Genomic DNA, 27,089 nt, shown 5'->3' with positions numbered 1-27,089 from the left:
GTAAGGCGTCATCTGCTAGCGAACCGCATAACAGTTCCGCTGTGGGTGCCGCCTCACCAAACATGCAGATAGGTTAATCATGAATGTAATGTTGGAATCATTTCAACTATAAAGTCGGCTTGCTTTAATTGTGATTTTGATTTTATAAAATAGACCAAAGGCTATAGTTATTGAGATAATGTGGTATGCTCAATTTAATGTGATTCTTAAAGTTATGGGGTATAAACACACCTCATTGATACTATGTACTTACGTACAGATTTTGAGCAAATTAAAGTGTAGGCCCACTATGGCTCATGATGAGGGGGCCATAATAAAGTGATATATATATGGGGTAGGTCTCCTCACCACTCTAGCACTTCCATTGAACTCATTGTGCCCGAGGTCTAGAGAAGGTGAGGAAGACCACCCACTATTTTTGTTCTCTGGTTTTGTAGGTTGTTGATCAAGAACAAACACATGGCTGAAACTAGTACGTAGTCTTTCACAGTTTTTGAGTGTTGATCATGCTTTCAATTTGTGGTTTAAGTTCTTGTATTTGATCTAGCTAAAGTTCTTACATGTAGATCTCTGATAGAATGAATTTGAAACCTCGTGTCTAATCATGTCTCGACATTCATTGCTTAATACTTGCTCTTAATTTCTAGGTTGAACTCTCATGTCCTCAAATTTTTTAGAGCCATCTTCATGGGGTAAAGTTCATGTAATTGACTGGTGCATATGGGATGTTAGACTCACATGTCTGTGGGATTTATTATATCAAATATATTTAATGGTCATATCTTGAATGAAATAATAATTTTAAAAAATTTGTGGGATTCATTTGCTTTGTAGTTAAGTCGGTCCATTTTCATGTCGGTGGTTTAATTCTCCATGCCCTTCTTCTCAAGTCCACCCCTAAAGTTGATTTTTGACTTTTGAGGTCAAAAAGGAAAATCATTAATTATCATTCAAGAGTCAAGACTTGGTAGGCCTAAGAAAGTAACAAGGAGAGATAGGACCAACATCACAAGCTTATAAGGTTACTAGTAGAGGTGGACAACTGAGATGTATCAATTATAAACAATTAGGTCGCAATTTCAGATGATGCAGGGGACACATGAGGAGGGAACAACTGATGACAAAAGTAGGAAGGAGACCTACAACTGCAACTACGACTACAAAGAGTAAGTATAGGAGTGTAGATCATGAGAACAATATGGGAAGAATATCCACATGATCGGCTAGGCCACCTATTATTATTATCAGGAAAACAACAATTGACAAACTACCTTTAAGTTCCAGAATACTTTACATCCTTTTCAAATTTATAATTATACATGATGGTTGGATTTATGTAAGCTTATTTTTTTTGGTAAACAAGAAATGTGTTAATAAAAAAAGATGTACAAAATAGAGGGGCATACCCTACGAAAAGTGATAAGACAATATCGGAAATTTCTCAACCAATTGAACACAACATTGTGAACTTACATATTGTAGGTGAAGAGAAGAGGAGCCAGGGATACTTCAACTACTACAACACCAAATCAGATGAATGTACGTGATAATAGTGTGGGAAGAGGTTCCACATCTGCTAGGTCACTAGTTAGTGTCAAATAACCAATACAAGCTTCACAATCATCTTCACAGACATCATGTGGATTAATACCATCAACATTTTTAATAACTAGATCGTCTGTACAGGTAGCAGCACCTCCATCAGCACATAGAGGTTTTTAGCCACCAAGACCTTCAACAAGATCTTCTCAAGCACCAAGAGCTTCACATGCACCAAGAGTATCTAGTAGGACCACTCAAGCACAAATGACAGCTCGAGCGGCCTAGTATTCCGCTCAAGCGCCCCAGAGAGATCTAGTAGAGCATAACAGAGCCACGGGACCAGATTCTTGTCTTTAATTGTCATGCTTATAGTCTATTATTTATTTGATAGCTTGATCACCAATTGAATGCTCAATTAGGCTCATCTAGCTAGGACTAAGGAACCGAATTCACATATCTTAGTAGAACCGAAATTAAAGAAATCAATTATTGATTGCCATGAACAAGGTTTAGGGGATTGATTGGTTGTTATAGTTCTTTAGATCTGTAATGAGTGATTGCTTTGGGTTAATGACTGCGAACCGAACAGGATTAATCCATTGTTAATAATATTTGTTGGCACCGCGAACGAACGAATCAACATATTTTAGAAAGAATCAACCCTTGAATTGGAACCATAATTGTAAGTTTGTTAATTGAATGTTTGTGATAGGATTGTTAGGTGAAATCATTGCCCTGGTGTTCTTCTCATATTGATATCACAAAAATCTGAATTTTAATTCTTGTGTTAGTGTAGTTTAATTACATCATACATATTCTCATTCATTACCTTTTCTCGATCATTCATCAAGTTAGGTACATTAATTAGATTAACTAGTCTTCATGGGATCGACCTCGTACTTGCATACACTGTGCTATTCATAGACTCTTGTGTACTTGCGGGAATTATTACATCAAGTTTTTGGCGCTGTTGCAGGGGACTAGTTTTAATTTAATTGTATACTTAGCTTTCGTTTTCTTTTAGTTTTTAATTTTTTGTTTTTCAGGTAGTAAGCAATGGCGGTGGTTGTGCAAGCTGAGACGATGGGTGATCTTGACATCCCCACCATTTTGGAATCCCCATCTTGAATCGTACTTCCAACAATAGTTAGAAACTACGAGCTTGAGACCATTCACTTCAATATGATGCCTTCTTTTCATGATCTAAGTTCGGAGGATCCACCTATTCACATTAGTGAAATTTTTAACATAGTTTCTAGAATGTCTTTGACTACAGGGGTCACTGAGGAACGTCTAAGGATGAAGATCTTCCCATACACAATGAAGGACAAGGCAAAGATGTGGCTTAATAGTCTGCGGTCTGGATCACTCCTAAGGTGGACGGAGATTAAAAACAAGTTCTTGGAGAAATTTTTCTCAACTCAGAAAACTGACGCACTAAGGGACAAGATCATGCAGTTTGAGCAATAATTAGATGAGTCTTTTTCTGAGGCATGGGAAAGGTTTAATAATTTATTGAATCAATGCCCTCATCATGCTTTGCCTATCTTAGTGTTGATGCGTATTTTCTACAAGGCACTGACAGTTCCTAGCAAAGTTGCAGTCAATAATTATGCAGCGGGATCAATTAGGAATATGACTCCAACCGAATATCAAACTTTATTTGACAATCTTGCTATTGAGACACAACATTCGGAATTAAGAGGTAAGCGAGCAAGTATGTATGAAATTTCCAGTTTTGATTCTTTTGCACCAAAATCGCAGGTTGATGCCATCTCTACCAAGTTGGACATGCTTCTAGCAGTGAATGCGCATACTACTCAAGGAGTGGATTTCCTGGAGTTTGTGCAAGAGCAAGCAAATACGATGAACTCCTATAATCGGAATCCAATGTTTGATCCTTACTCTAACTCCTATAATCCAGGTTTCAGGACACATCCCAACTTTTCCTGGAAGAGCACTCAAAATCAAGCCAATCCACCTACCACCACATTGGAGGACATGGTGCGACAGTTGGCTATCAGTCAACAGAAATTGGAAGCTTAGGTGGGTCAACTCGCAGAGGCATTGAGTCAAAGGGAGGCTGGAAAATTTCCAAGTCAAATTGAGATCAATCCGAACAATAGAGAGCAAGCCATGACAATTGTAGTTTGTGATGAGCAGCAAAGTCGAGTTGCTACAGATTTTGGAGAGTAAAAAGCTGTTGATTATAATGTGAAAATGTCAGTAATATCGAACAGGATTGTCACATACAGAGCACAAGAACAGCAGCGATGTGCGGTCATGAATGGTCGGTCTGACCCCCACAAACATGCTCCCCCTGGGAAACCTTATGTTCTTCCAATCTCTTTTTCGGGGCGTCTTAGGAGAAATAAAGAAGTGCAGTCATTATAAAAGACAACCCCAAAGACAAATGTGAAACCTTCTATTGTCCAAGAAAAGAACGAGTTGGATGAGGATAAGGCGGTGAAACTGACTGGAGAGTGTGGTGCCATATCACAAAAGAAGTCGCCGCCAAAGCTTAAAGATCCAGGGAGTTTCACTATACCTTGTTGCATAGCCAATAAAAATTTTGAACATGTTTTATTGGATTTAGGTGCATCAATTAATCTAATGTCTCTTTCTATCTTTGAATCTTTGAATGTAGGGGTGGTCAAAAAGACCTCCGTGGGCAACCAATTGGCTTATCGATCTATTCAATATCCTAAGGGAGTACTAGAAGACATTTTCGTTGAGGTACGTGGACTAATTTTTCTAGCTGACTTTCTAGTACTTGATATGCAGGATTGCCATGGTCATGGAGAAGAGCTTCCACTGATTTTGGGCCGACCATTCATGAAGACTGCAAGGATGACAATTAATGTGTATGAAAGCATGCTGACAATGACAAATAATGAAGAAACAGTGACTTTCAAGCCCAAGGCAACACAAGGTGAGAAATCGATGGAGAATGTGCTTACTATTAAAGATGAAATTATAGAAAAAGGATGGCATCTGACTGAGATTGAGTCTGTGAATCTACCAAGAGTCATGCCATATGAGAGAGGTAAGCATACTCCCGCCTTTGAGTCCTTTCCTTTATCCATTAACAAGTTATTCCCCTCCATTGTGAGACAACCCCATAATAATATTCTCCAACAAGTGATTTTCAGAAAAAGGGAAAAGGGATATTCCGATTTTCTTGAGGACCCAATTGCTCGTGTAGCTATGAGAGCCAGAAGTAATGCTTTGGATGTTGAAGTGGGTGTAGCTAGAGGAAGGCGATTGCTACAACCCAATGAACTGAAAGTGGGCTTCCAAGTTCACTAATTTAGCTACTTGAAGAGCTATGTCTCGCCTAGATGTTAAATAAAGCGCTTGGTGGGAGGCAACCCACCGGGTAAATTCGTTCCTTTTATTGTATATTAGTTTAGTTCATTATAGAAGAGCACTCATCCCAGACTGAATTGAATTGCTATTTGTAGAAAGAAAAAGTTGTGCCAAAGCGCTGGATTGAAAAAAAAATTCTGGGAGCAGCTCAGGACGAACCAGAATGTAATCCATATATGTGCAGGAAGCTACGGATGTCTAGTTTCTGCAGAATTTTATGGTTCGTGAATCGAAGCTCAGATGAAGGAGAAATTGATAATTTTATGACTACTGTGCAATGCTGAAGTTTATGCGGGAATTCCTTCCCGAATGGCTTCTTTTTCAGGTTGTGTTACCCTAACTCAGCATGTGTCTTTTTTATTCTTTGCACTGAGGACATTGCATGATTCAAGTGTGGGGGGTGGGGCCTCGTTCTTTATTTTCAAAAAAAAAAAAATAAAAAAAAATTGTGATGTTTGTAGGTATCGTCCTGGTAAGCCCTCGCGAGACTATAACTCGCCCACTAGGGACACCTAGTGGTTTAAAGGCTTGTGGTATGCACTAAATACCATCGTGATTCTCTACGACAATGGGCTGTTAGGATTAGTTAGAGTCTTTGTTGTGAGTTTTGGGTTCAATGCTCCTTTACAATGTTGATATTAATTTGTGCCACTTAATTACTCTAAAGATGGTTTGCTTGAAATTGATTTGGAGATTAAATATGTCGTGAATCATGAACTTGCATGTGAAGTCAAAAAATTGCATGGTGTCGTTCATCACATACAAATTGTGGAGACTTATACCCCGTGAGATTTTGAGCCAATCGACTTATTATGAGGGATTTTGTTTGTACTCCATGATTTCTTTCGTGCTTAATATTTCTTTGAAATAGATCTCATATTTCTTGTTTTGATCACTTGCCAAGAATACATCTTTGTGAATTTGTATCTTGATGAATTGTTCTTATGATGATCATGTTGTTCATGAGAGTTGAAAGTAAGCCTTCTTTGATTCATTTGTTTATCTTTCCAGCCTACCCTTACATATATTTATCGCTAGTACCCTCTTTGAGCCTAAACACAAACCTTTTTGTTCATGGCCAATCAATTTTACCCTATTTAATTTGAGGTTCTTTTGATAAATGAAAACTGAATTTCCTATTTCCTTTTGAGAACCATTGAGTTGAACGAGAGTTGATTGTTTGATGTGCTTTGATGGGTTTCATGGAAATTGTGTTGGGTTATGAAAAAGGGAGTTAAGTGTAGAGTGGTGCAAGAAAACAAAAAAAATGCAGAGATAAAAAAAAAAGTGCAGAATTTCGGACAAGAAAAAGAAAAAACAAGGCATGAATCAATGAAAAAAAATAAATTAAGAGCATGCGTTGGAAGAAAAAAAAATCATCATTGTTTTGCTCGTATGTTGTAATGTATGGTGATGAGCATCTAAGAATTGAAAAGTGTTGGTGCATTGTAAATTGGTTGGGAATTAAATATTTGGGGAAGGGTTTGGATTGCTATATGTAAACTTCGATGGTTCCATTGAATGTTATGTTCTCCTTATCTTTGCCTTTACCTACGCAATACCTTAAGCCTTACGTTACAAGCTTAAAAAGTCCTACTTGATCTTAAGAATGACTTGGTTTGATTGGAAATATTGTTCACGATTCTTGGTAAGTGATATCCATTGACGAGATCTAATTTTTATTTCTTTCATAACGTTCTTCTTGACTTGTATGTGGGATGTTGTTATCTTCTTACATTATTCCGCCCACATACGCTTCTTTTGAGAGTACTTAACGAACTTTGGTGTGAATTCGAATTATCTGTGAGGTTTGTGTTGGACAAAGATTTTATTCTAGGGTATAAAGAACACTGTCTATTCCATCTGCAACAGATCCAAGTTGTACTGTGATCTCAGTGATTGCTTCGTGCAATTTATCTGGGTCATGAGTACTTGCTTGTCTGCCCCATGACATATATCGAACACCTTGTATGGCATACCTTGAAACCATAAGTTGCCTTTTGTAGTCTTGAACTTTGTCAGTTGCTTTTTTAAGTCTCCTTTTGGTTTCCCTCAAAGCTTCTTGTAGAGATTCGATAGTTTTCTGGGGATCGTCCTCGTATACGTCTTCCCTTATAGGGGAGAGGTTGAATCTGGGATCACCTCCACCTTCTTCTTCTTTAGAAGTAGAACCTTCATCAATTCTAGATCTTTTTACAGGTGGAGAGTTAGGAGTATCCATCCTTGAAGATTTCTTGAGAAAGATATTGGTTTATGATGATTCTTACTTTTGAATATTTATACGAATGGAATATGAAGAGATTGTTGGACCAGGACTTAGTGTCTAGTCAACATTGTGTTTTTGATGATTGTGTATGATTGTATACTAAAATGTGTGTGAGCATGCTTTACTTGAACATATCCTAAAATGCTAGAAAACATGCTTAAATGGTTATTTGGTTAATTGTTTAATATCTTAATTGTGCATATACAAATGAAGGCTTATGCATATCTCTATGTGAATTTGGTATCTATATATTTTTGAGATAGTGCTGGAAATTAAGTTTTGAAAATAAATATACAAGGACTAAGTTAGGGTATTAATCTTCTAATGATCATAATTTATCTTACTTAGGTCCAAATTACTTGAAACTTGAACCACATGCACATGAAGGTTTAATATATGTTCTAGGACTATAATCATGAGAAATTAAGTGCATCACATATATATTTGGTCATATGCTTAAATTCCGCCAAAACTAGGTTTTACCTAATTTTGTGCATATGTGTTCTTTGTGAACGTAGTGAACCAAATGAACTCCGATTTAAATGAAATTTCGTGTGCATCTTAGTTTCATCACTATGAACATATTTGATTTAGTAAAGTTCAAGAGAAAAGGTCATTTACACTGAGTTTGCAAAATGACTTTGAATTTACACTTAGAATTTATCGGTTTCACTATTAGTGATCAAATTGCTTGGTTGAGTGACCAAACGATTTCCGATTGTTATGAAATTTTATGTGGACATTCTAATATATATAAAATGATTTATCATGCAGTAATACGAATTTTCTGGGTTGTTTTTCTAATGTAATTAACCTATGCGCTCTATATGAAGCTCTTTGAGCTTACATGCAATTGGGGAGTTCTACCTCCTATTTCTTTGTAGGTTAATCATCATGAGGATGTTATATCACTCAGAATTCAGTTTGCTCAAGTGAATTGAAGTCCGGTTTTCAAGTATGAGCTTGGATCTCTAGAAAACCAAGAAAAACCTATGTTCATCAACCTTCCACTAAGGCATTTTGATTGATGTTTGGAATTAGCCTTGGAGCTGTATAATATGGATATATTGGTGCTGCCAAATTCAGAGTTTGAAGTCAAGATTGGAGGGACATGTTTGGTCATGTGAAGGATCTCTTATCTTCATCAAACAAGATCTTGCACATGCTTCCTTTATTGAGGTCAATGATAAGATTTTTGTGAGAAGAAAATTGATGAAGCTAAAGGACAAATGCAATGGTTGAAATTTGTAAGAGATGAGAAAGTATATTTTACAACTAGACAAGACTTAGATTATGAAGATATTCTTGAAGACTACAAGCTCCAACGGTACACTAATCTATGGCTGAGATTGAATTGTTTTGAATTATGAATGGATCAGATTACAACAAGACTTGAAGGGTTAAGATGACCATTTAAAAGGTGAATCCAATGGTTGTGCATAAGACCATATTCTTGCTTGAAACTTTTGACTTAAAAGAAGATCTTACTTGATTTTTGGAGTCAAAGATAGCTGCAAGTTGCTACACATTTTGTAGGAAATCGTTGGAGATACCAAGGCCAAGATTTGGTGTAAATTTGATCAAATGATCAAAGATGACAAAATTGTTGGAGATACCAAGGTCAAGATTTGGTGCAAGTTTGATCAAATTGTCAAAGATGGCTGCAAGTGCACATGACAACTCAAATCTTGGAAAGCTAGACTTAGAAAATCATACAAGTGCAACGGCTACATATTGCAAGGTTGAGATTTAATGATCTATTCATTCAATGGCCAAGATTTGCACATGTAATTGAAGGTCGAGATTTGAAGATAGAAAAAGATCCAATGGTGGAAATCACAAGAGCTTGGTAAATTATAAAGAGGGGTTCTTCCTCATTCCAACTTGGAGAAGCCAAAATTACATTGAAGAAATTCTTGCTCTCAAAACTTTCAAGCTAGTTTGTGCCATTGAATCCAAGCTTCTACCCAAGCCACTCTAAAGGCTTCCTCACTATTTTGCTTTTGCAAAGAGGGAGTGCTTCTTATTTGGCTTCTTATTTTCAGATTCGAAAATCCTCATTATTCTTCATTTTCTATCCAACCCGTGAGGTGATATTGTGATTCTTGAGTGTTCCTCAACCCCATTTGCTTAGTGCAAACCTTGAGTGAACCATTTATACCGAACACTTGTAAAAGTCCCTTCATTGGGCAAAAACCTTGTTGAGGTTGAGTTTAAGGGAGTGCTTGAAACCCTTGGTTGTAAAGTTTGAAGATTATCTTGAAATCTTCAGTTTTAAGGGTGACCTAAAAACCCTTGTGAGTTTTGTGGAGCTCTTGAGAAAACCACATCCTTAGTGGAGGTTGGAAAATCCTAGGTTGGTGAACCTAGGTAGTAGATGTAGGAGAAGAGTCTCCGAACTACTATAAATTGCTGTGTGGACTATCTTGATTGCATTGCTTGCTTGTTGATTGATTAAGTGTTTTGATTGCAGAATTTTCTGAACCACTAGTCTGTCCGTGCACTGTTCACATAGCTAAACTTTGAATTTTAATCTGAATTTTTGATATAGTATTCATTAGGGTGTTGTGATACTGCATACCAAATTTCATTGAATTCTGACTTGATTTGCTAGGTGAAATTTGAGTTGTAAAATCTGTGCGCAGTGTGTTGTTTGAAAAAATCTGTTTTTGCAATTTCTTGATTATTTGATAATTGATCATTCACCATATTGTATCACATCTTGCATTGAAATGAATGTTGATTAGGATAATCATTAGAGTTCAAATTTGTGTGCTAATTGTTAATTGACATTGATTTCCTTTTAAATTATAAAAAGAGATTCCTATCGGAATTTGGGGACACAATTCACCCCCCCCCCTCTTGTGTTAAGTACGATCCATCAGTTTGAAGTTGAAGCTAAGTGGTATGTGATGGATGACTACTTATGTGAATTTTGAGATGGATATGACGGTTTTTTATTTTGATTTTATTGAAGTCTCTGAGTTGAGGTTTAAGTTATTTTTGGATGTGATTATGGTGGTATGAATTTATGAGATTAATGGAGTATAAGAACCTATTTTTTGTTTTCTTCTCTCTTGATTTACTCGAGGACGAGCAAAAGATAAGTGTGGGGGTATTTGATATGCACATATTTGATCCCACTTTTGTGCATATTTCTATATTCGTTCTTGGTATTTTTGATGGAATTGGGTTGATAGTACATGATTTCTTTGTGTTTTTATTGTAGGAGAACCCGTAAGAAATTATGAAGTGAAAATCGCGTCATAAAGGAGTGAATTGGAATTGAATTTCGTATAGGTTCGCTAGAGCACAAATGACCGCTCGAGCAACCTAGTATTCCACTCAAGTGCCCCAGAGAGATTGAGCGGAACATAACAGAGCTGTGGGACCAGAAGCTAATTTTTCCACCACTCGAGTGGCCATTTCCGCTCAAGTATTATACTATAATATTACTAGGGTCAAGACTATTAAGTTTTACTCTTAACATTTATGGTTACATAAATATGTTTTTTTCTTCCTGTTGCTGTTGCTAATGAAGAAGGTTGGTTTCTCAATCCTCAATGTTTTTGTAACTTTGCCTTATTATAGGGCTGTTTCTGAACATACTTATGTTGGACTTCATGTTTTCCTTCGACGATAGATCTTTATAACGAACCAACACATTTTGCATATACTTTTTGAACATACTCATTGCTACTTAGAAGTCATAGGTTCAAACTGCAAAGAAAAAAATCTATGCAATGCGGGGGTAAAGTCGCATTCCCCAACCCCTGTTTCCACCGCAGGAGTCCTGCCTACGGTTGTGCACGGTCTGGTTAACCGGACCATTAGGGTCAAACCATTAATCAGATCGGTAGTAACGGTTTTACATATTATGAATCCAAAACCAAACCATAATCACCAAAACCGATGACTTCGGTTAACCGGTATAGTCGATTCGATTAATGGTTATGGGTCTCAAGATTAGGCCTCTTTGTTGGTCAACAAAAGCCCAACTAAATACTAAATGGAAACCCAACTCATGTCAAATGAAATTCATCTGAATTGATTCGATTTTGAAATGACAATTTCTCTGTTTTAGGGTTTCATGTTATAGAATAGGTTAAAATTTAATAAAGAATAGGATAATAATTTAATAGAACATAAATATAGATTAATTGATAAGTAAAATCGTAGATAACTGATAATAATATGAATTATGAATCTATGATTTTGAAATATTATATCTAATTTTATATATTTAATTATTATTTTGTATATTTGTGGTTCGATTAGGTTAACCGTGATTTTGAAAAATCAAAACCATGGACCGATCCGAATATCACGGTTTGGTTTGGTTATTCAAATCGTTTGACCAAAATACGGTCAATTGACTGAACCAAACCGGTCCAGTTAACGGTTTTGGTCTGATTTACGATCTCATTTGCACAACCATAGTCCTGCCCACCGCGTATGGTTTGGTTTTTTATATGAAAATATTGCACATGGTGTAGATCTAGCTGAAATAGATGTTTACGTGTGATGTGGAGTGATACCAGATTGCCTGCTGTGGACAAGATGTGTTATATTAGATTAAAAGTTTGGCTTGCATAGCATAATGGTTTTGAAGGATCGTGCTTAACACAAGGGGGTGAATTGTGTCCCTAAATTCTAATTTGAATCCCTTTTAATAATTTCAACAATTAATCACATATAACAAGTAACACACAATTTTGGTCTCTAATGATTATCTTAATCAAGTTTCAATCCAATGCACTATATGAAACAATATAATGAATGACAAAGTATCAAATATTCAAAAATTACAAAACCAGAATTTTGTAACAACAATCTGCGCACAGATTTTGTAACACCAATTTAACCTAGCAAAGCAAGTCGAAATTCAACGAAATTTGGTATGCAGTATCAGGACAGCCTAATGAATACTATAACAAAATTTCAGATCAAAATTAAACTCTAAGGCAGTCTGCTATTCACGGACAGATTAGGGTCCAGAAAATTCTGCAATTCAAAACACTTGTCCTAGTGGTTTAAAGAAACCTCCACTATTGCAATTAACAACCTCAAGCAAATGATCAACACGCAGGGACAAAAAATAAGTTTTAATGCAAGGTCTTGCAATGACCTACAATCAATTTTGAGAGCAACTAAACACTTAGTCAATCAAGAATCAAATAAGCAAGCAATGCAAACAAGAAAATCGACGCAAGTAGTTTAGAGTAGTTTGGAGACTCTTCTCCTACGTTTACTACCTAGGTTCACCAACCTAGGGCTTTTTAATCCACTAAGGATGTGGTTTTCACAAGATCTCCACAAAACTCACAAGGGTTTTTAGGTACTCTTGAAACTGAAGATTTCAAATCAATCTTCAAACTTTACAAGCAAATGTTTCAAGCACTCCCTCAAACTCAACCTCTAACAAGGTAGTTGTCCAATAGTACAAGGTTCTAAGCCTTGTCTGGAGTTCTTCAAGATTCCTTCACAATAAGCTCAAAGCATGTCTCTAGCTACCAAACAAGCCATGTTTCTTTCAGTAAAATTGGCATGGACCAGCCATCACTTCGTAAGCAAATCTGGAAATGGACCACGTGGCAAGCTCTCCACCTCTTTTCCTTTGAATTCAAACCAATTTTGCAACTCCCTCCCTCCATATGTGAGAGAGAGACACCTCTTAGGACATATCATTATACCCTTTTTAGCTCATATAACAGCTCATTACACAGTCCATCTTCACTCAATGCGTACATCCCTCTTAATGAACTCAAGTCCTCACTAATCGGGTTTTTGGTGTACACTTGCACATATAATTCCTTTCACTTGGCACATGAAAATTCAATGATTCATTTCAATTCTGTCCAAAAGATTCAGCACTAAGGCTAGTGGCATTTCAACTTGAATTTCCTCCTTAGTGGATGATTGGTGAACAACTAGGATTTTCCTAGCAAACCCTAGGTCTCCAAGCCCATTATTCGGTTGTCGGATTGAATCACAGCTCAAATATGACGTCTAGACATAATTTCACTCCCGATAGATTGTACCTATAAAGAATTGTGGTGTATAAACACCTCATTTGGCTTGTAAGCTTGTGAAAGCTTCATACCTTGCACTTAGGTCAATCATATAGAAATGTGATTCAATAAATTCAAATCTATATCTGATAAATGATAATAAGATCATTAGAATGCTCATGTCAAATTTCACATCAAGATTCATACATATGGTCAATCAATTTGGAAATGAAATGTCAACTATCACAGTTTCAAGTCTACACAGATGTTGCAAATTTGTGTATAAAATTGAACAGCAAGAAGATTAAATTTGATCAATTACTATGAATATGATATGTTCATTTACGTCTTAACTACATTTAAGTTCAAGAAACACATAAATCAGACTTCATATGACTAAGTTATGTCATTTTGCATTAAGTGTGTGCAGGCTGACTTATAGACAAACCATTCTTTTTCAGTTCTCTCTTAAACCATCATTAATCAAGTATGTTCATAATGATGAAAATAAGTTGCATATACGTTTTCATGTAAACTGAAGTTCATTTGGTTCACCACGAACACATATGCACAGAACTTAGGTTAAACCTAGTTTTAGCGAAATTTAAACATATGAGCAAATCTAAGTGTAATGCACTTAATTTCACTTAATCCTTGTATTTCATGAACAAGTGGTTCAATAGGCTTGTGCTTGAAGTGGGTTCTGACTGGGCTCATTGAAGGAAAATTTATTGGGTTACTTCTCAGGAGTCAGGATTATGCTATAATTCTCAATGGAAATGGTCCTGCACGTTTACTGCTTCACAGCATATATCTTCTCACTACTTTGCAGGTTCTTGAGACCAAAGATCACGTCCATGTAGAACAAGAAAAGCCTTTCGACAACATTAATATAAAGCCTCGTGCACTGCTCATGAAATCAACTGTCTAATCCCTTGCGCAGGAAAGGCAGAAACAGTTGAAAATTTTGTGTAGCTGTAGTTCATCCGATGCTTGGGTGTGTAAGTAATTTAATAATGGAACAAGCATTGCAGAGAGTTATGACCTCTCAAATTTTACAGAAATCAAGAGTCGAAACAGACCCCTCGACTTGGGACCATAAACATATTGCTTCATGAAGCAACTTCCAGTGAAATATAGATTTATAACAGCCAGAATTAGTAAGGACAAAAGGCAGACCTTTAAATCTTGGCAAGGCCACACACATCCATAGCAGAGACTTGATATCATGCAAGTGATGATGCAAGCGTTACTACTACTCTTCTTTCCCATATTTCCCTTCAACAGCTTTGAGGAACCGTGCGAACCAGTAAGCAGAAGATTTTGGGTGTCGAGCGAGTCCATTCTTATAGTCAACATAGATTAAACCAAAACGTTTGGTATAACCTCTATCCCACTCAAAGTTGTCCAATAATGACCATGCAAAGTATCCTCTCACATCCGCTCCGTCCCTGTGCAACCGACAAAATTATAAACAAAGACTCGACTATTTCTTGCTTTAACTAATCTCTAACTGATAATTATTTGGAGCTTCTAAAGACACAGACACAGTGAAGGCACCTTCACAAACATAAACGAGCTGACGTAAAAAATATTTAGATAAAGCAAGTACTTAAGTTGACAGAGACAATTATTTTCTTTATCCAAACACAATTAATAGATATTTGTTCCACCCTTAATTGTAAATCATGTAATCATTACTACTAAATAATTAAACAAACTGCTTACTTTTCACCCCAAAACAAACGCACTCCTGTTAAAATTGTACTTAACTGCTTATTATAATAAAATACTTAAAGGGAAGCATACACAAAAAATAATAAGAGAGTGAAACAACTCACTTGACTGCCTGAGCAATTGCAGCAAGGTATGTCTTAAAGTAATTGACTCTCATTTTGTCATCCAACATCTCATGAAGTGAGGCAGAATCATTGTCTTCGTCATCCATGCCTGTCGAATACCACGCAATGAGGTTCAGAAAATATGATGGAAAGTCAGAAGATTATGGCTAAACACAATTAACCTTGTAGCATCTCACGGATGACAAATGCTAGTACAATAAGGCAACTATAAGTCCCAATATTGAGCTTGTTAACCAAACTATATCAAGCAACTAGCTGCAAAAGCATGGTTGGGCATCATTAAGGTTTTAGCATCACAGGGACAACAAACACTAATGCACTAAGATATATTTTTGACCAAAAACATTTTTTAAAAAAAAAGGGAAAAAAATAACACCCAGCAGATCAGTCCACCAAAAATTAAAAAACTCCCTTTTTCAGGGATAAGGTTATCAGTTCTAATAAAAAAACAGATGTCTTCATGAACTTCAAATGTGCTCAAGGGTACCAAAATGAATTACAAGTAAATATCATCACAATTGGAACTACCAAAACCAGCTAGTACTTCTACACTTACCAAAGTTGCACCAGTAGAAAATCTGAAATCACAAACGCATTTGACTAAAGAAAGACCAGTCTCTAGGGAAATACCATTTTCAGTGACATATACTGGGGGATTGTTGTATCTCTGTGCAATCTGACTGAGAGTCTTCCGGATTCCCCAAGGAACTACATAAAGCCACGGTGATCCTGCCTGTTAAGTTTAAAATACTCTTAGCGGATTGATGATAATACATCATACCGGAGTCATCACGGAAGTGAAACGTCTCACTTTCTCTCTAAAAGCATAGCCTTCTAGAAAATTCTATTATTTTCACAAATATGACCTAAATTTACATCATGTGTAATGTCGAATACAACCTTATTTGAGACAGTGTACGAATACAATTTAATAAAAATATTACGTTAACAATTGGATTTAAATGGGAAAAGTATCATCTTAATTCAAGAAGACAACCAAAACATTTAATATCATCCATACAACCTTATTTAAGTGTACAAATCCAACATAATAAAAAATAATAACAAACTACTTTAACAATTGGATTTAAATAGGATAAGTATCATCTTAATTCAAGAAAACTTAACAACCAAAATATTTAATATCATTCTCGTGCATGCACGGCTAACAACTAGTTCTTTTAAAATTGAGAAATGATTGATCTCCCCTCCCAAGTTTACAAAGAAGTGAAACTTTTTTTATTGATAAATGGGTGGAAGAGTGAGCGAGTGCAGCATACATAAGAGAAATAGAGAGAGAGAGAGAAAACCATGCATTTCTCACCAATTGGCTCACTCCCTTCCATTCAACTGATAATAAGCACAAAAAATTGTATATAACAGAGAGAGACAGAGACCATACCTTCTCACCAATTGGCTCACCCCCTTCCCATTCAACTGATAAAAGTATGAAAATTGGTAAATAACAGGAAAGGAGTGAGGGTTAGTGTGAAGAGTGTTGGAGTAAGTGGAGGTTGTATTCATAATTACCGATTCTCTCCATTTGTTGTGCCTTATAAAAAGAAAATTCCTCTGGACTTTCTGTTGCATGAGCAATAAACCTTGTGGTATAATGATTCAGACCTACAAAGTCAATTGAGTTCCTAAGCAATTCCTTATCTTCCTGTGAGAATTTCGGAAGTTTATCTCCAAGTTGTTCACGCATAGATTGAGGATAATCTCCGAAGTATAAAGGATCCAAGAACCTGGCGAAGAAAGTAAGTATAATACGGACAATGGTTAGAAAGGGATCTCCAAAATGAGACTTATAATCCCCTCAAGTGGTATACAAAGCATAGAAAATTCTACCCAACCATTTAATAATAATGCAACTGAACTCTGTACCTAGGGCCACTGTTAGCGAGCCTGGCAACCAATAGTCATCTAGTCGATCTCTATAACTAATACGTTCTTTCATTCTTTGTCGCGTTGCTTTTCTATATAGTACACAATTAAGAAGTACTTTTGATTTTTACTTACTTGAAAAGTGAAAACTATGGCATAAGCTCATATAATATTTTATAAATTCTACCAAATAGAGCATAATGATAAGGTTATATCTTCAGCTTATTTGTGTGTTTCATAATTTATTGACACATGATGCATGAGACACATGCAGTATTTCTATCTACGTTGTGTTGTGAAGGATCTTTCCGTCATTTCATTTGTTATCTTTGGTCTTCATTTACTAGTCTCAACTTCGTAAGGCAACATTTAATCTGTGGGCACTAAAGTACACTTCAAAATGTGATGTATCTTAACCAACTAGAATGTGATCTTGGGCATGCTAGTCAAATTCGGAATATTTTATTTGATGCATAACATTTTCATGCATACATGAACAATTTACAACTTGCCAAGTACTTGGAGCAAGTGGGGCGATCCAAGTACCTGGAGTTTACGTGAACTTAAGGCCTATGGTTTCTTGTCATAAAAAAAGAAAGTCTCATGTACGGCCTTTACTTGAACAATACATAAGATATTCTATAGACAGATACTCACCCACAAATACAGACACATCACACAAGCATATGAATGAACTGTAACGTGCCATCTAGTTTAGCTACCAAATAAAAGTATCAAGAATTTTCACATTCCAAAGTAATCTCAGTCAAAGAGGAACTACCATCCAAGCTGAAAATCAAGACGCCTTGCTGCAGCATTTTTATCTTCAATTTTATCCGAATTTGCCTCTGCCCATTCACAGTCTACCACCAAACCTATTTGCCCCCCTTGCTTGTCCTGGAAAGAAGAGAGCAACAGAAGCAACAGAGACAATGTTATTCGCCAATGATTAGGACAGCCTAAATGATATTTCTTTATTCAAGAGATTATAACAAATGAAAGAATTCCATATGAACTTTATAAGGGATGCGGAAAGTAAAGTGAAGGGTATATCAAGAACAGAAAGACATTTCTAATGTGAAGCAGTACATCGCATTATGGTTCCATAGAACCAATTTGACAAGTTTCACTTTAGCGGAATCTAACTAATATTTGCTAAGTCCAGAGGAAATAAAGGCCTTCAGTTTCATTGGTAATCGTTACAACTTACAACTAACTGGTTTAGTTTCTGGAAACCAAAACCAGAAGCACATCATTTTAAGAACTCAAAAGGATATTTAATGTAGTCTAACAGCAGACAGATACACTAGTCAGGTTAACTCCAGAGTGGAAATAGTATAAAACTATTGATCTAAAAAGAAGGAAAAGGTTAGAGCCAAGATTCATGGTCACGACGACAAACCTCACTCATTCACTCCACCATGACTTCCAATATAAATTCATAGCTAGAAGGCCCACCCTGATCTCACAAAACTTAACATGTAGGAAACTGGAGTTTATATTGATTAAATTACATATTTTCATGAGCCTCCAATTCTATCAGTAGGCCTTTAAAAATAGCCTGGTGCCAAAGCATTTGAGGAGTACTCGAGGATCCAAGACAACAGGATATAGAGAAAGAAACTCACTATAAGTCTATTTTGAGTTTTTAACCCGGTAATAAGCGTGTCAATCAACTTCAGAAGAGTACCCCTTTCATGCAGCATTTTTGCAATTAGATAAAGGAAATAGGACAAAGCACCACCTTAACGTGTAGCCATAGCCTATTTAAGCCTCAGAGAATACCATAAAACTAAAAGAGTATTGCCAAAATAATTACATTAGATTTAAGTAGAAGCAAATCCAACGAAGTTTCCTAGTTCATATCAATCTAACTCAAATGGTAAGGCAAACAATACTTCAATTGCTCCTTTAAATTCCTTTTCCTTGCAACAGGAGTGCAGAACTGATGTGGTTGATAGGACGGAATAAGCAAGAAGATGCTCTTCAATTGAAATCTCACATTCAATAGAAAGAGAAGATAAGGAAAATGCAAGCGAGTGATCTGAGACCATTAGAATGAAACTGGTGATGGAGGAAAATGAGAAAACCAACTAGGGGAATGGCTCTATCATAATATATTTTGCGAATTCAGTTAGTTTAATCTTAATAATAGAGAACTAATAGCAGAAACATTCTTTCTTTCACTTTTTTACGTTTTTTGAATCCACACATTCATTCTCTCACTAAAATTCATCCTTGGCTAACTAAGCATGAAGTCAATAGAACTAGACTTTGAGCTACGAGGATAACTTTAAATGATATTTATGACCACTTCAGATTAACAGTTTCATAGTCAACATCAAAGCCTTTATCCTAAACAATGTTGGGGTCGGTTGTACATATGAGAAATTAGTGAGATTATGAATTTCTCACTTGAATTCATCTTCATCAAGTTTGCAAAGTTTCACACCAATTGACAACCAACCACAACCTTTCTCCATTATTGGGTTAGGACCAGCTGGATCACAAGGTGGAGTTTCAGATTAACAGTTTAAGTAAGCAAATGAAATTTGTTAAGATTAGTTACTTTGTCATTCAACCCAATAAGTTAACTTGTTGGGTTGAGGCATTTCATATCATTTACACATACTCTAACACTCCCCTTCACGTGTGGGCTGGGCAATCAGATGGCCCAACATATGCACAATTAAACAAGGCCCAACAGTAGGGCTATCATCACACCTCCTACTTTGATACCATGTTAAGATTAGTTACTTCGTCATTCAACCAAATAAGTTAACTTGTTGGGTTGGGGTATTTCACATCATTTACACACTCTAACAAAATTTATTAAGGAAAAAGGGAAAGCATACAAGAAAAATATAGGCAAAAACTCACTATTTTGATAAATGTCATGTATACATTGTATAAAGACATACCAAAAGACTGATTCTGCAATCCCGAACAATATGCAGACACAATACTTTTTGGACATAAACTAGATGGTCCATCATAACAAAATGTTCACAGAAATGGACACAGGCAATAAGAAAAGAAAAACTAATCAGCTAAATAATCCAACAACTTCTTTCAATTCACAGTGCAAAATCATATAGTAGTACCTGGTACTTCCTCCGGTATATGGAAACAGCAGCCGCATGAGCCAAGATTTGGTAGTGAGCAACAACATATGGTTCTGTGGATGATTGTTCATTTCTTCCGGGAGCAAATATTCCAGTATCATGTCCATTCACTGCAGTCTGGAGGGGCTCATTGATTGTAATCCAGTTCTTAACTCTATCACCAAAACTCGCAAAGCAAGCCTCGGCATAGATTGCAAAGTACTCTCTGGATATATGAGAGATAAGAGTCACATGGGTCATAAATGACAATGAACTTTATTGAGAAGCTTTTATATTTGCATATCCTATAGAACACCCAAGAAACTTTAACAAATGTGACCTCACATCATTCTTCCATCAGAAAACAATAGAAGTAACAAAATGCAAATTATCTATTCCCAAACAAACAAACAAATGATACACGCATACAACACAGTATAGACCTACAAATTAGGAAGGAATAGGGCCAATATGTTTCCCAAAGCATATAAATTAGCATTTTGAGAAATGTCTAGGGGCACCACAAAAGATTAGGAATAACAGGAAAAACCCGTAATCCCTGCAATTGGGGGTTAAGCAGAAGTAAAACTTAATAAAGGGTTACAGGGTTCTTCAGGTCCCTTTTGTGCTTGTAGGGCTTGACCTTGTTGCTTCTGGAAACTTGTTGATTTAGGTTTTTCCTGAAAGTCCAAATTTATTCAGCTCAAAAGGCCAGGTCTTGTAGTTATAAGTAGGACAGAAACTAGGGAATCTAGAAGCACTAGTCAATTAGCAATCTCACACATATCAAGGGCATTGCACCTTAATTCCCAAGTCAATTAGCAGTCTCACGATATCAAGAGCATTGCACCTAAACCTGAAGGAATAGAGCCAATGTGTTTCTCGAAGCATATAGATTAGCATTTTGAAAAATGTCTAAAATTATAAGCCTTCTCCAGTGTCTGGGTAGGTGCGCAAAATTATCGATTCTAAGTGCTAATAATATGGATTCCCCTCCCCTTAAATCAGTAGGGCAGCGTCATTAGAGAATTTAGGACTGGGATCACTAACAAAGACAGTTCTAATACTAACTAATAGAGTAGAGACACTACAAAAATTAGGAGTAGAAGGAAAAAACCCATAATTTCTCCTACTGTGGTTAAGCAGGCCTTCTATCAAATAGAAGTAAAACTTAATAAGGGTAACAGTGTTCTTGAGGTCCCCTTTTATGCAGCTCAAAAGGCAAGATCTTGGTTATATGTAAGACAGAAACTAGGGAATCTAGAAGCACTGGTCAATTAGCAGTCTCACACATATCAATGGCACTGCCTCAATAGCTCATTTATGGGATTCGATGCAAGTAAACAAGCCTGGCCAAAATATCAGCTCCACAGAAGTCACACCAGCACACACGTAAGATAACGATAGCAAAAACAACAACAACAAATAGATATGCAAGGCACATTCTCCACAGCCTGGCAGAATTTATTTAGGACATAGATCAAAGCATTCGGATGCAACTGCAAAAGTATCACCTTGCTACACAGTAATCTATTTGCAAAAGAAAAGAAATTCAGTGACAACGCATTACTTACATAATTTGCTTATTTAACCACCCTCCTAATGACTCTTGAAGATGCAGGGGAAGATCCCAATGGTATAGAGTTATATAGGGCTGAATACCTGGAGAAACAAAAAGGACAGAAAAGCATCACTCTTTCAATTAAAAAGAAACCCAAGTTCAATTGACTTCATACCCTTTTCAAGAAGAGAATCAATAATGTTGTTGTAGAAAGTAATTCCTTCCTCATTGACTTTGGCTCCCAAACCATCTACCAGCACAAAAATTTTTTTAAAAAAAGGATCATTCATGTGTGAACTGTCAAGCTGGGTAAGGCAAGACAAAAAGTACAAAAAAAATGATACTAGTGATAACTCGCAAGACAAAGTAAATACAAAACAATAAAATTTCAAATTAAACATGATGATAAAAAGGAAAAAGCCAAGGAACTAAGGGCATCAAGACCTCTAAGTCAAAATGCAGATAACATGAAACTCCAATAGTCAAAACAATTTTTGTACAAATAATATGTAGAATTAGATGCAAAGGTCAAGAACTAAACACCCTCCTAGGGCATGAGTTGGTCAAGTATTTGTTGTCCTTTGCTTCCAAGTGCTATGGTGAATAAAAGTTGTTGTTCATCTAGATTAGTTCACCTTCTATGATAAGTATCTCAACAAGACTCGAAAAGGATTATTTAAATAAAAACACTTAAAAAAGGAAGCAGACATGAGAAAAAGAGCGGAATATTACCATATGCAAACCACGCTGCAATGGAAATGAAACTAAAAGTATTTATGCACAGCTCACAAATACGATAGCACCACAACCAAAGAAGGAAACCATACCAGGGAAGATACGGGACCACGATATGGAAAATCGATAAGCATCAAATCCAAGCTTGGCTATAAGGTCAATATCTTCCTGTACTTCACAATCATGGTTTTAAAAACTCAATCAAAAAGGACAATATGAAATGTAACATATGAGGAATTGGAGAAGAATCTTTCAAGCAAAATCCCCTTATGTAAGAAAAACTAAGCAATCATGAAGGTCATTACAACTGGCCTTATATCGGTGATAATGATCCACTGCAACATCACCAGTCTTTTTGTCGAGAACTTTTCCTGATGGGACAAGAAAATAAGATGGATTAGGCGAACCTCATGGTGAGTCCATGATAAAATTCCAAGCCAGGAAGTGATTTCGATAACAAAAGCATACCTTCAATATGTGTAAAAGCATCCCATATACTCGGACCCTTACCATCCGTTTGCCAGGCCCCTTCAATCTACAAATAAGCAATCAAGAAGCAAACTATCGTTTCCATAATGTTTTGGGTGGTACATTGTCCACAACTATATGATTGGCATTGCCTTGCACATTGAGGTACTTAGTCTACACTCATGCAGGATTTACTTAAAGAAAATTTCTTAAAATAATAATTTTAGCTCAAGTATGCTCACTTACATAAAAAGGTGTTTCTCTATGTATACTTTCTCTAAAAGTCCCTCATGAAACAAATCCCTTTACAAGGGGTGATCTAATTTAAGCATTTAACAATTATTACATAACAGCCAACAGGACTGGTGAGCAAGTACTCGGTGTGCATCTCACATATTCATTTATTCTATTATTCCCTTTTGTTTCTTTGAGTCCAAAAAACTCTTAACGTAAAATACACGCGTATGACCACTTGAGCCCAAAAAAAGGGGCAAAAAGTCCAGAGATACGAAAGCAAACAATTGAAACTTTTCATGATGCCTAGTCGAATAAAGGCAAGGTGGTTAATTTTGAATAAAAGCGATTACATTAAAAGAGAACAATTTGTAACACTCACTTCTGGAATAACTCCAAAAGTTCTATCTATTTATTGCAGTAATAAGTAATTGAAGTTAGGAGACTGAACTGAAGAACCAGCCCCGAGAAAATACCATCCAAAATTTAATAACTACCCAATAAACCTGAGCTAAGTAGAAATCTTCAGAAAAAATAGGAAACAGCAGATCATGTATACACACGTGTACTTAGGGAGTGAGACGGAACAGAGCACCTGATAGGCAGAAGTAGCGGTTCCAAAGACGAAATTAGGAGGGAAATCGGAGCGAGAGACCTCCTTGTTGAGGAGTTCACCGACTCCATTTTGCTCCAAGAACTCTTGCTTCTTAACCATTTCTTCTTCTTTTTTTGTTCGGATGAGTGAATGATGAAGAGTCGAGAGTGATATAAAAGCTTACCTCCTTACCTTAATTAGTTGCCAAGTAACAATCAAGGAAGATGAAATAAATAATCAAGATATGAATATGAAGTGAGAATCTTTTGTTAATCTCCCCCCTCCCACAGACTGACAAGTGCTCTCAACGCATATGGTATTGGGAGGTTGGCGGTTGGCCTGTGATTAGGGCCCTCTTTGCTTTTTCTTTTTTTGTTTTTTGTTGGGTTTCTTTTTTACCTGCTCATCTTCTTTTTTTCTTTTTTCTTTTCTTTTGTAATGTTCATTTCTTCAAAGACAAAAGCTAAAAAGTAACCACATGTCGACTCCTCGTTTTCTGTTTTTTGCCAAATCCAACATTTGCCAAACCAAGTGGGCTTCTCCACCAAGCAAGGAATAAGGATCTTTTATGCTCTTGTATTTACCTTCAAGTTAAATATCCAAAGCACATCTGGGGGAGGTGAGAGTTCACATGTGAAGAAGATGAATGAGATCAAGACAGAGCACAAGTTTCCATAACTTGCTGGCATGCTACCCTAAATATATAGCTCAATGGCTTAAGATTATGGGAGAACCCACCCCATGTAAATGTAAATAATCCAACTTTGTTTCGGCAGAAAATGTGAATAAAACACACACCTAAGAAGAAAAAAAACAGAAAAACACTCCACAAACTTAACACGGAGGGGAGAACAGATGGAGCTTATACCACTCAGTCTACTTCAATATGAAGATGGAGCTCAGTACTCTACTTCAATATGAAGATGGAGCTCAGTACTCTACTTCAATATGAAGAACTATACCAACTCTGCATCCAACCAAAGTACACCTCCACCCTAAGAACAAGAAATTAAACTTGAATATTAGCATACTCCCAGAATTCCCCACTTAGCCTTTGATACTACCCTCTTCATTCGCCGCCAACGCCTCCTCTTCCAGTTCCTTCACTGCTCTTATAAGCCCCTTTGTCATCCCATTGAGATGCAAACCATTCTCTTTCATCTCTTCTAAGAGCTTTTCTGCTGCTCTCCAGTCTAAGGCCTTTAAGCAAAGAGATTGGATCAACTTATTGTACTCATCGACCTTAGGTTCCACACCAAAATCTTTCATCTCGCTCATCAACTTCAAGGCGTTGTCCAACTCTTCGAGTTTGCAATACCCACGAATTAGGGTATGGTAAGTTGCAGGGCTGAGCTTAGTATGCTTCTTTTTGGCTTCTGACAAGAACTTCATAGCCTCCTCCATCTGACCACCATTAGCATAACCGCTAATAATAACGGTATAAGTGTACACATCTGGTTTCAAATTCCTACTCTTCATCAGTTTGATCATCTCCATTGCTTCTTTCATATCTCCAGACTTGGAGTAGCCCGTGATAATCCGATTGAACACCTCATTTCCTGGAGGTGGGCCATCAGCAATCATTCTACAAAGCAAAAGTTTTGCTCCATCAACATCTTTGATCCTACATAAACCATGAATAACAGATGAAAATGGCTTGATTGCATATTTCCTCACTTCCCCAGAGAAATCATCCAATATCTCCAAAGCCAATTTTACAGTTTCATCTTTCTGACAAAGAGAAGTGATCAAAAAATTGATTGAAGACTTGGGAGGGTATTTATTTTTCTCCTTTGCCAACATGTACACCAAATATGCATTCTTGGCTTTACCCCCTTTACAAAACCAAGATATGATATTACCTACTTTCTCACTATCAGGCAAAGCTCCTGCATCGAGCATCTTCTCACAAACTGGCAAAGCCCAATCAAAAAATGAGCGTTTACAAAGTGCTTCAATTGTAAAATAGTGTGTTTCCTCATCAGGGACACACCCAAAATCTTCGAACTTGTTGAAGACCTCCAGTGCAGCTTTTCCTTTACCTAGCCTTGAGAACAAAGCAATCAATTTATTTAGAATCTCAACATTCAAAGCACCATTCTCCTTCTCATCAATCTCCTTTACCAAATCCCATAATGCATACGAATTTTTCTTCCTAAGATCACTACAAATTGCCTGCACAAGGAAATCAACAACACAACTAGTAACCTTGAACTCTGGCTTCTTCATAGCCCACTTGAAAAACCTTATGACATTCTCACCTAAGAGACGTGGGGTTTCAAGCACTTTCACCACAAGCTCTTCCTGTAGATACAAATCCATACCATTAAGACTTGACTCCAAAGACCCGTCAACAGTACTCTGGAGAAGAGACAACACATTCTCCAACTGCTCCACATCAATCTTATGAGCCTCAGCCGCCTCCTCCTCCACCTGCACATCAGCAACGGCATCAAAACCCACCTGGGTATCACCAATTTCACCAAAATCAATTGAGCTGTAGTCTGTTATTTCTTGAATCACATTCCCAGAAGCAAAATTTTCCAACTGGGTATCATTATTTTCACAGAGATGTTCTAAAGAATGATCAAATGTGCTAGAATCCTCGTTTGCAGAGGTAAAAGGGCCAACTTGGGTCTCACTATTTTGTTCAAAGCAAAGAGAGGAATGCCCACTTTCGGTCGAGAAGGAGCTATCACCAGTTGGATTGGCTGAAGCATGGGAAATAAATCTATGGTGTCCATAGAGATGTGAGGGTTTTGACGGAACCCAAGTGTACAAAGGTGGATTCTTTTGAGATTGAGGAAGGGCTACCATTCTAGAAGATGGTACCTTGGAGTTATTGGTCGTACCCAATCTGCGTACGGCGTGGCCGGATCGTGTTGCTATGAATCTCCGCATCCTCTTCCTCCCTTCTTCTTTCCACTCTGAATGTTGAGAAATCTACTAATAGCAGCTCGGATAGAGGCACAGACAGCTAATAGAGTAGAGCTAATACAAAGGGAAGGAAAAGCAGCTACTCACCACGCTAGGGTAGGAATGAAAACGGATACTAGGAGAGGAATTACTCTATTTAGGCCTGGCAGAAGGAAGAGAGAACTAGGTCTATCGAGCCAGAGCTCTTGGAGGAGGCGACGGAGCAACTGTTTCGAAGTATATATATCAGCAAAAAACCCTAATTTGCAGAGAGAGGGTCTGTTTTAAAGTGTCCACGTCGACTTCAGTTTGCAATATGTTACTGCCAAGTGGAATTATGATCAGATTAAATTTTAAAAAAAATTTGCGAATTTCTATTGAAGTTATTGCTGGGTTCACGATTCTTCACCTCCCATTTCCAAAGTAGTATAGGTTCATCGTTTTCGTCAATTCACGCAGATGTGAGTACATGTCAAACAAACTGTTTTAATTGTATTCATTGATCAAGTTAGTCAGGAAAAAACTGGAGACCATCTCTGTAT

At 36.8% G+C, this 27,089-nt stretch overlaps 2 protein-coding genes, 1 long non-coding RNA gene and 1 other non-coding gene across 5 annotated transcripts; 1 reads left to right on the top strand and 3 right to left on the bottom strand.

Moving 5' to 3' along the window:
- Positions 1 to 335: 335 nt before the first annotated feature.
- On the top strand, positions 336 to 1,789 carry LOC120008132. The gene is made up of 3 exons (XR_005470308.1): positions 336 to 472; positions 1,093 to 1,166; positions 1,483 to 1,789. It is a non-coding gene; the product is annotated as an uncharacterized LOC120008132 (long non-coding RNA).
- Positions 1,790 to 2,976: 1,187 nt separating this feature from the next.
- On the bottom strand, positions 2,977 to 3,082 carry LOC120008298. The gene has a single exon (XR_005470425.1). It is a non-coding gene; the product is annotated as a small nucleolar RNA R71 (small nucleolar RNA).
- Positions 3,083 to 14,181: 11,099 nt separating this feature from the next.
- Positions 14,182 to 23,986, bottom strand: LOC120006844 (beta-glucosidase 42). The gene is made up of 13 exons (XM_038856950.1): positions 23,632 to 23,986; positions 22,803 to 22,869; positions 22,647 to 22,705; positions 22,427 to 22,502; positions 21,775 to 21,849; positions 21,613 to 21,700; positions 20,039 to 20,264; positions 17,716 to 17,831; positions 16,581 to 16,795; positions 16,453 to 16,487; positions 15,681 to 15,783; positions 15,030 to 15,138; positions 14,182 to 14,639 (listed from the first exon to the last, which is right to left on the bottom strand). The coding sequence occupies exons 1-13, from the start codon at positions 23,749 to 23,751 to the stop codon at positions 14,444 to 14,446; spliced, it is 1,485 nt and encodes a 494-aa protein (XP_038712878.1). The 5' UTR covers positions 23,752 to 23,986; the 3' UTR covers positions 14,182 to 14,443.
- A 314-nt stretch (positions 23,987 to 24,300) lies between these two features.
- On the bottom strand, positions 24,301 to 26,752 carry LOC120006843 (pentatricopeptide repeat-containing protein At3g02650, mitochondrial-like). 2 transcript variants are annotated; one of them, XM_038856949.1, is made up of 2 exons: positions 26,464 to 26,751; positions 24,301 to 26,064 (listed from the first exon to the last, which is right to left on the bottom strand). In XM_038856949.1, exons 1-2 carry the CDS (start codon positions 26,530 to 26,532, stop codon positions 24,679 to 24,681), a joined length of 1,455 nt encoding a protein of 484 aa, XP_038712877.1. In that variant the 5' UTR covers positions 26,533 to 26,751; the 3' UTR covers positions 24,301 to 24,678. The 2 variants fall into 2 exon arrangements, with proteins under 2 accessions (XP_038712877.1, XP_038712876.1); XM_038856948.1 differs by having other exon boundaries at positions 24,301 to 26,752.
- Positions 26,753 to 27,089: the final 337 nt, after the last annotated feature.

This window comes from Tripterygium wilfordii, chromosome 10 (genome assembly GCF_013401445.1).
Source record: "Tripterygium wilfordii isolate XIE 37 chromosome 10, ASM1340144v1, whole genome shotgun sequence".
Taxonomy (NCBI): Eukaryota; Viridiplantae; Streptophyta; class Magnoliopsida; order Celastrales; family Celastraceae; genus Tripterygium; species Tripterygium wilfordii.
The sequence above is the reverse complement of the archived record's forward strand: the minus strand, read 5'-3'. Positions and strand labels throughout refer to the sequence as shown.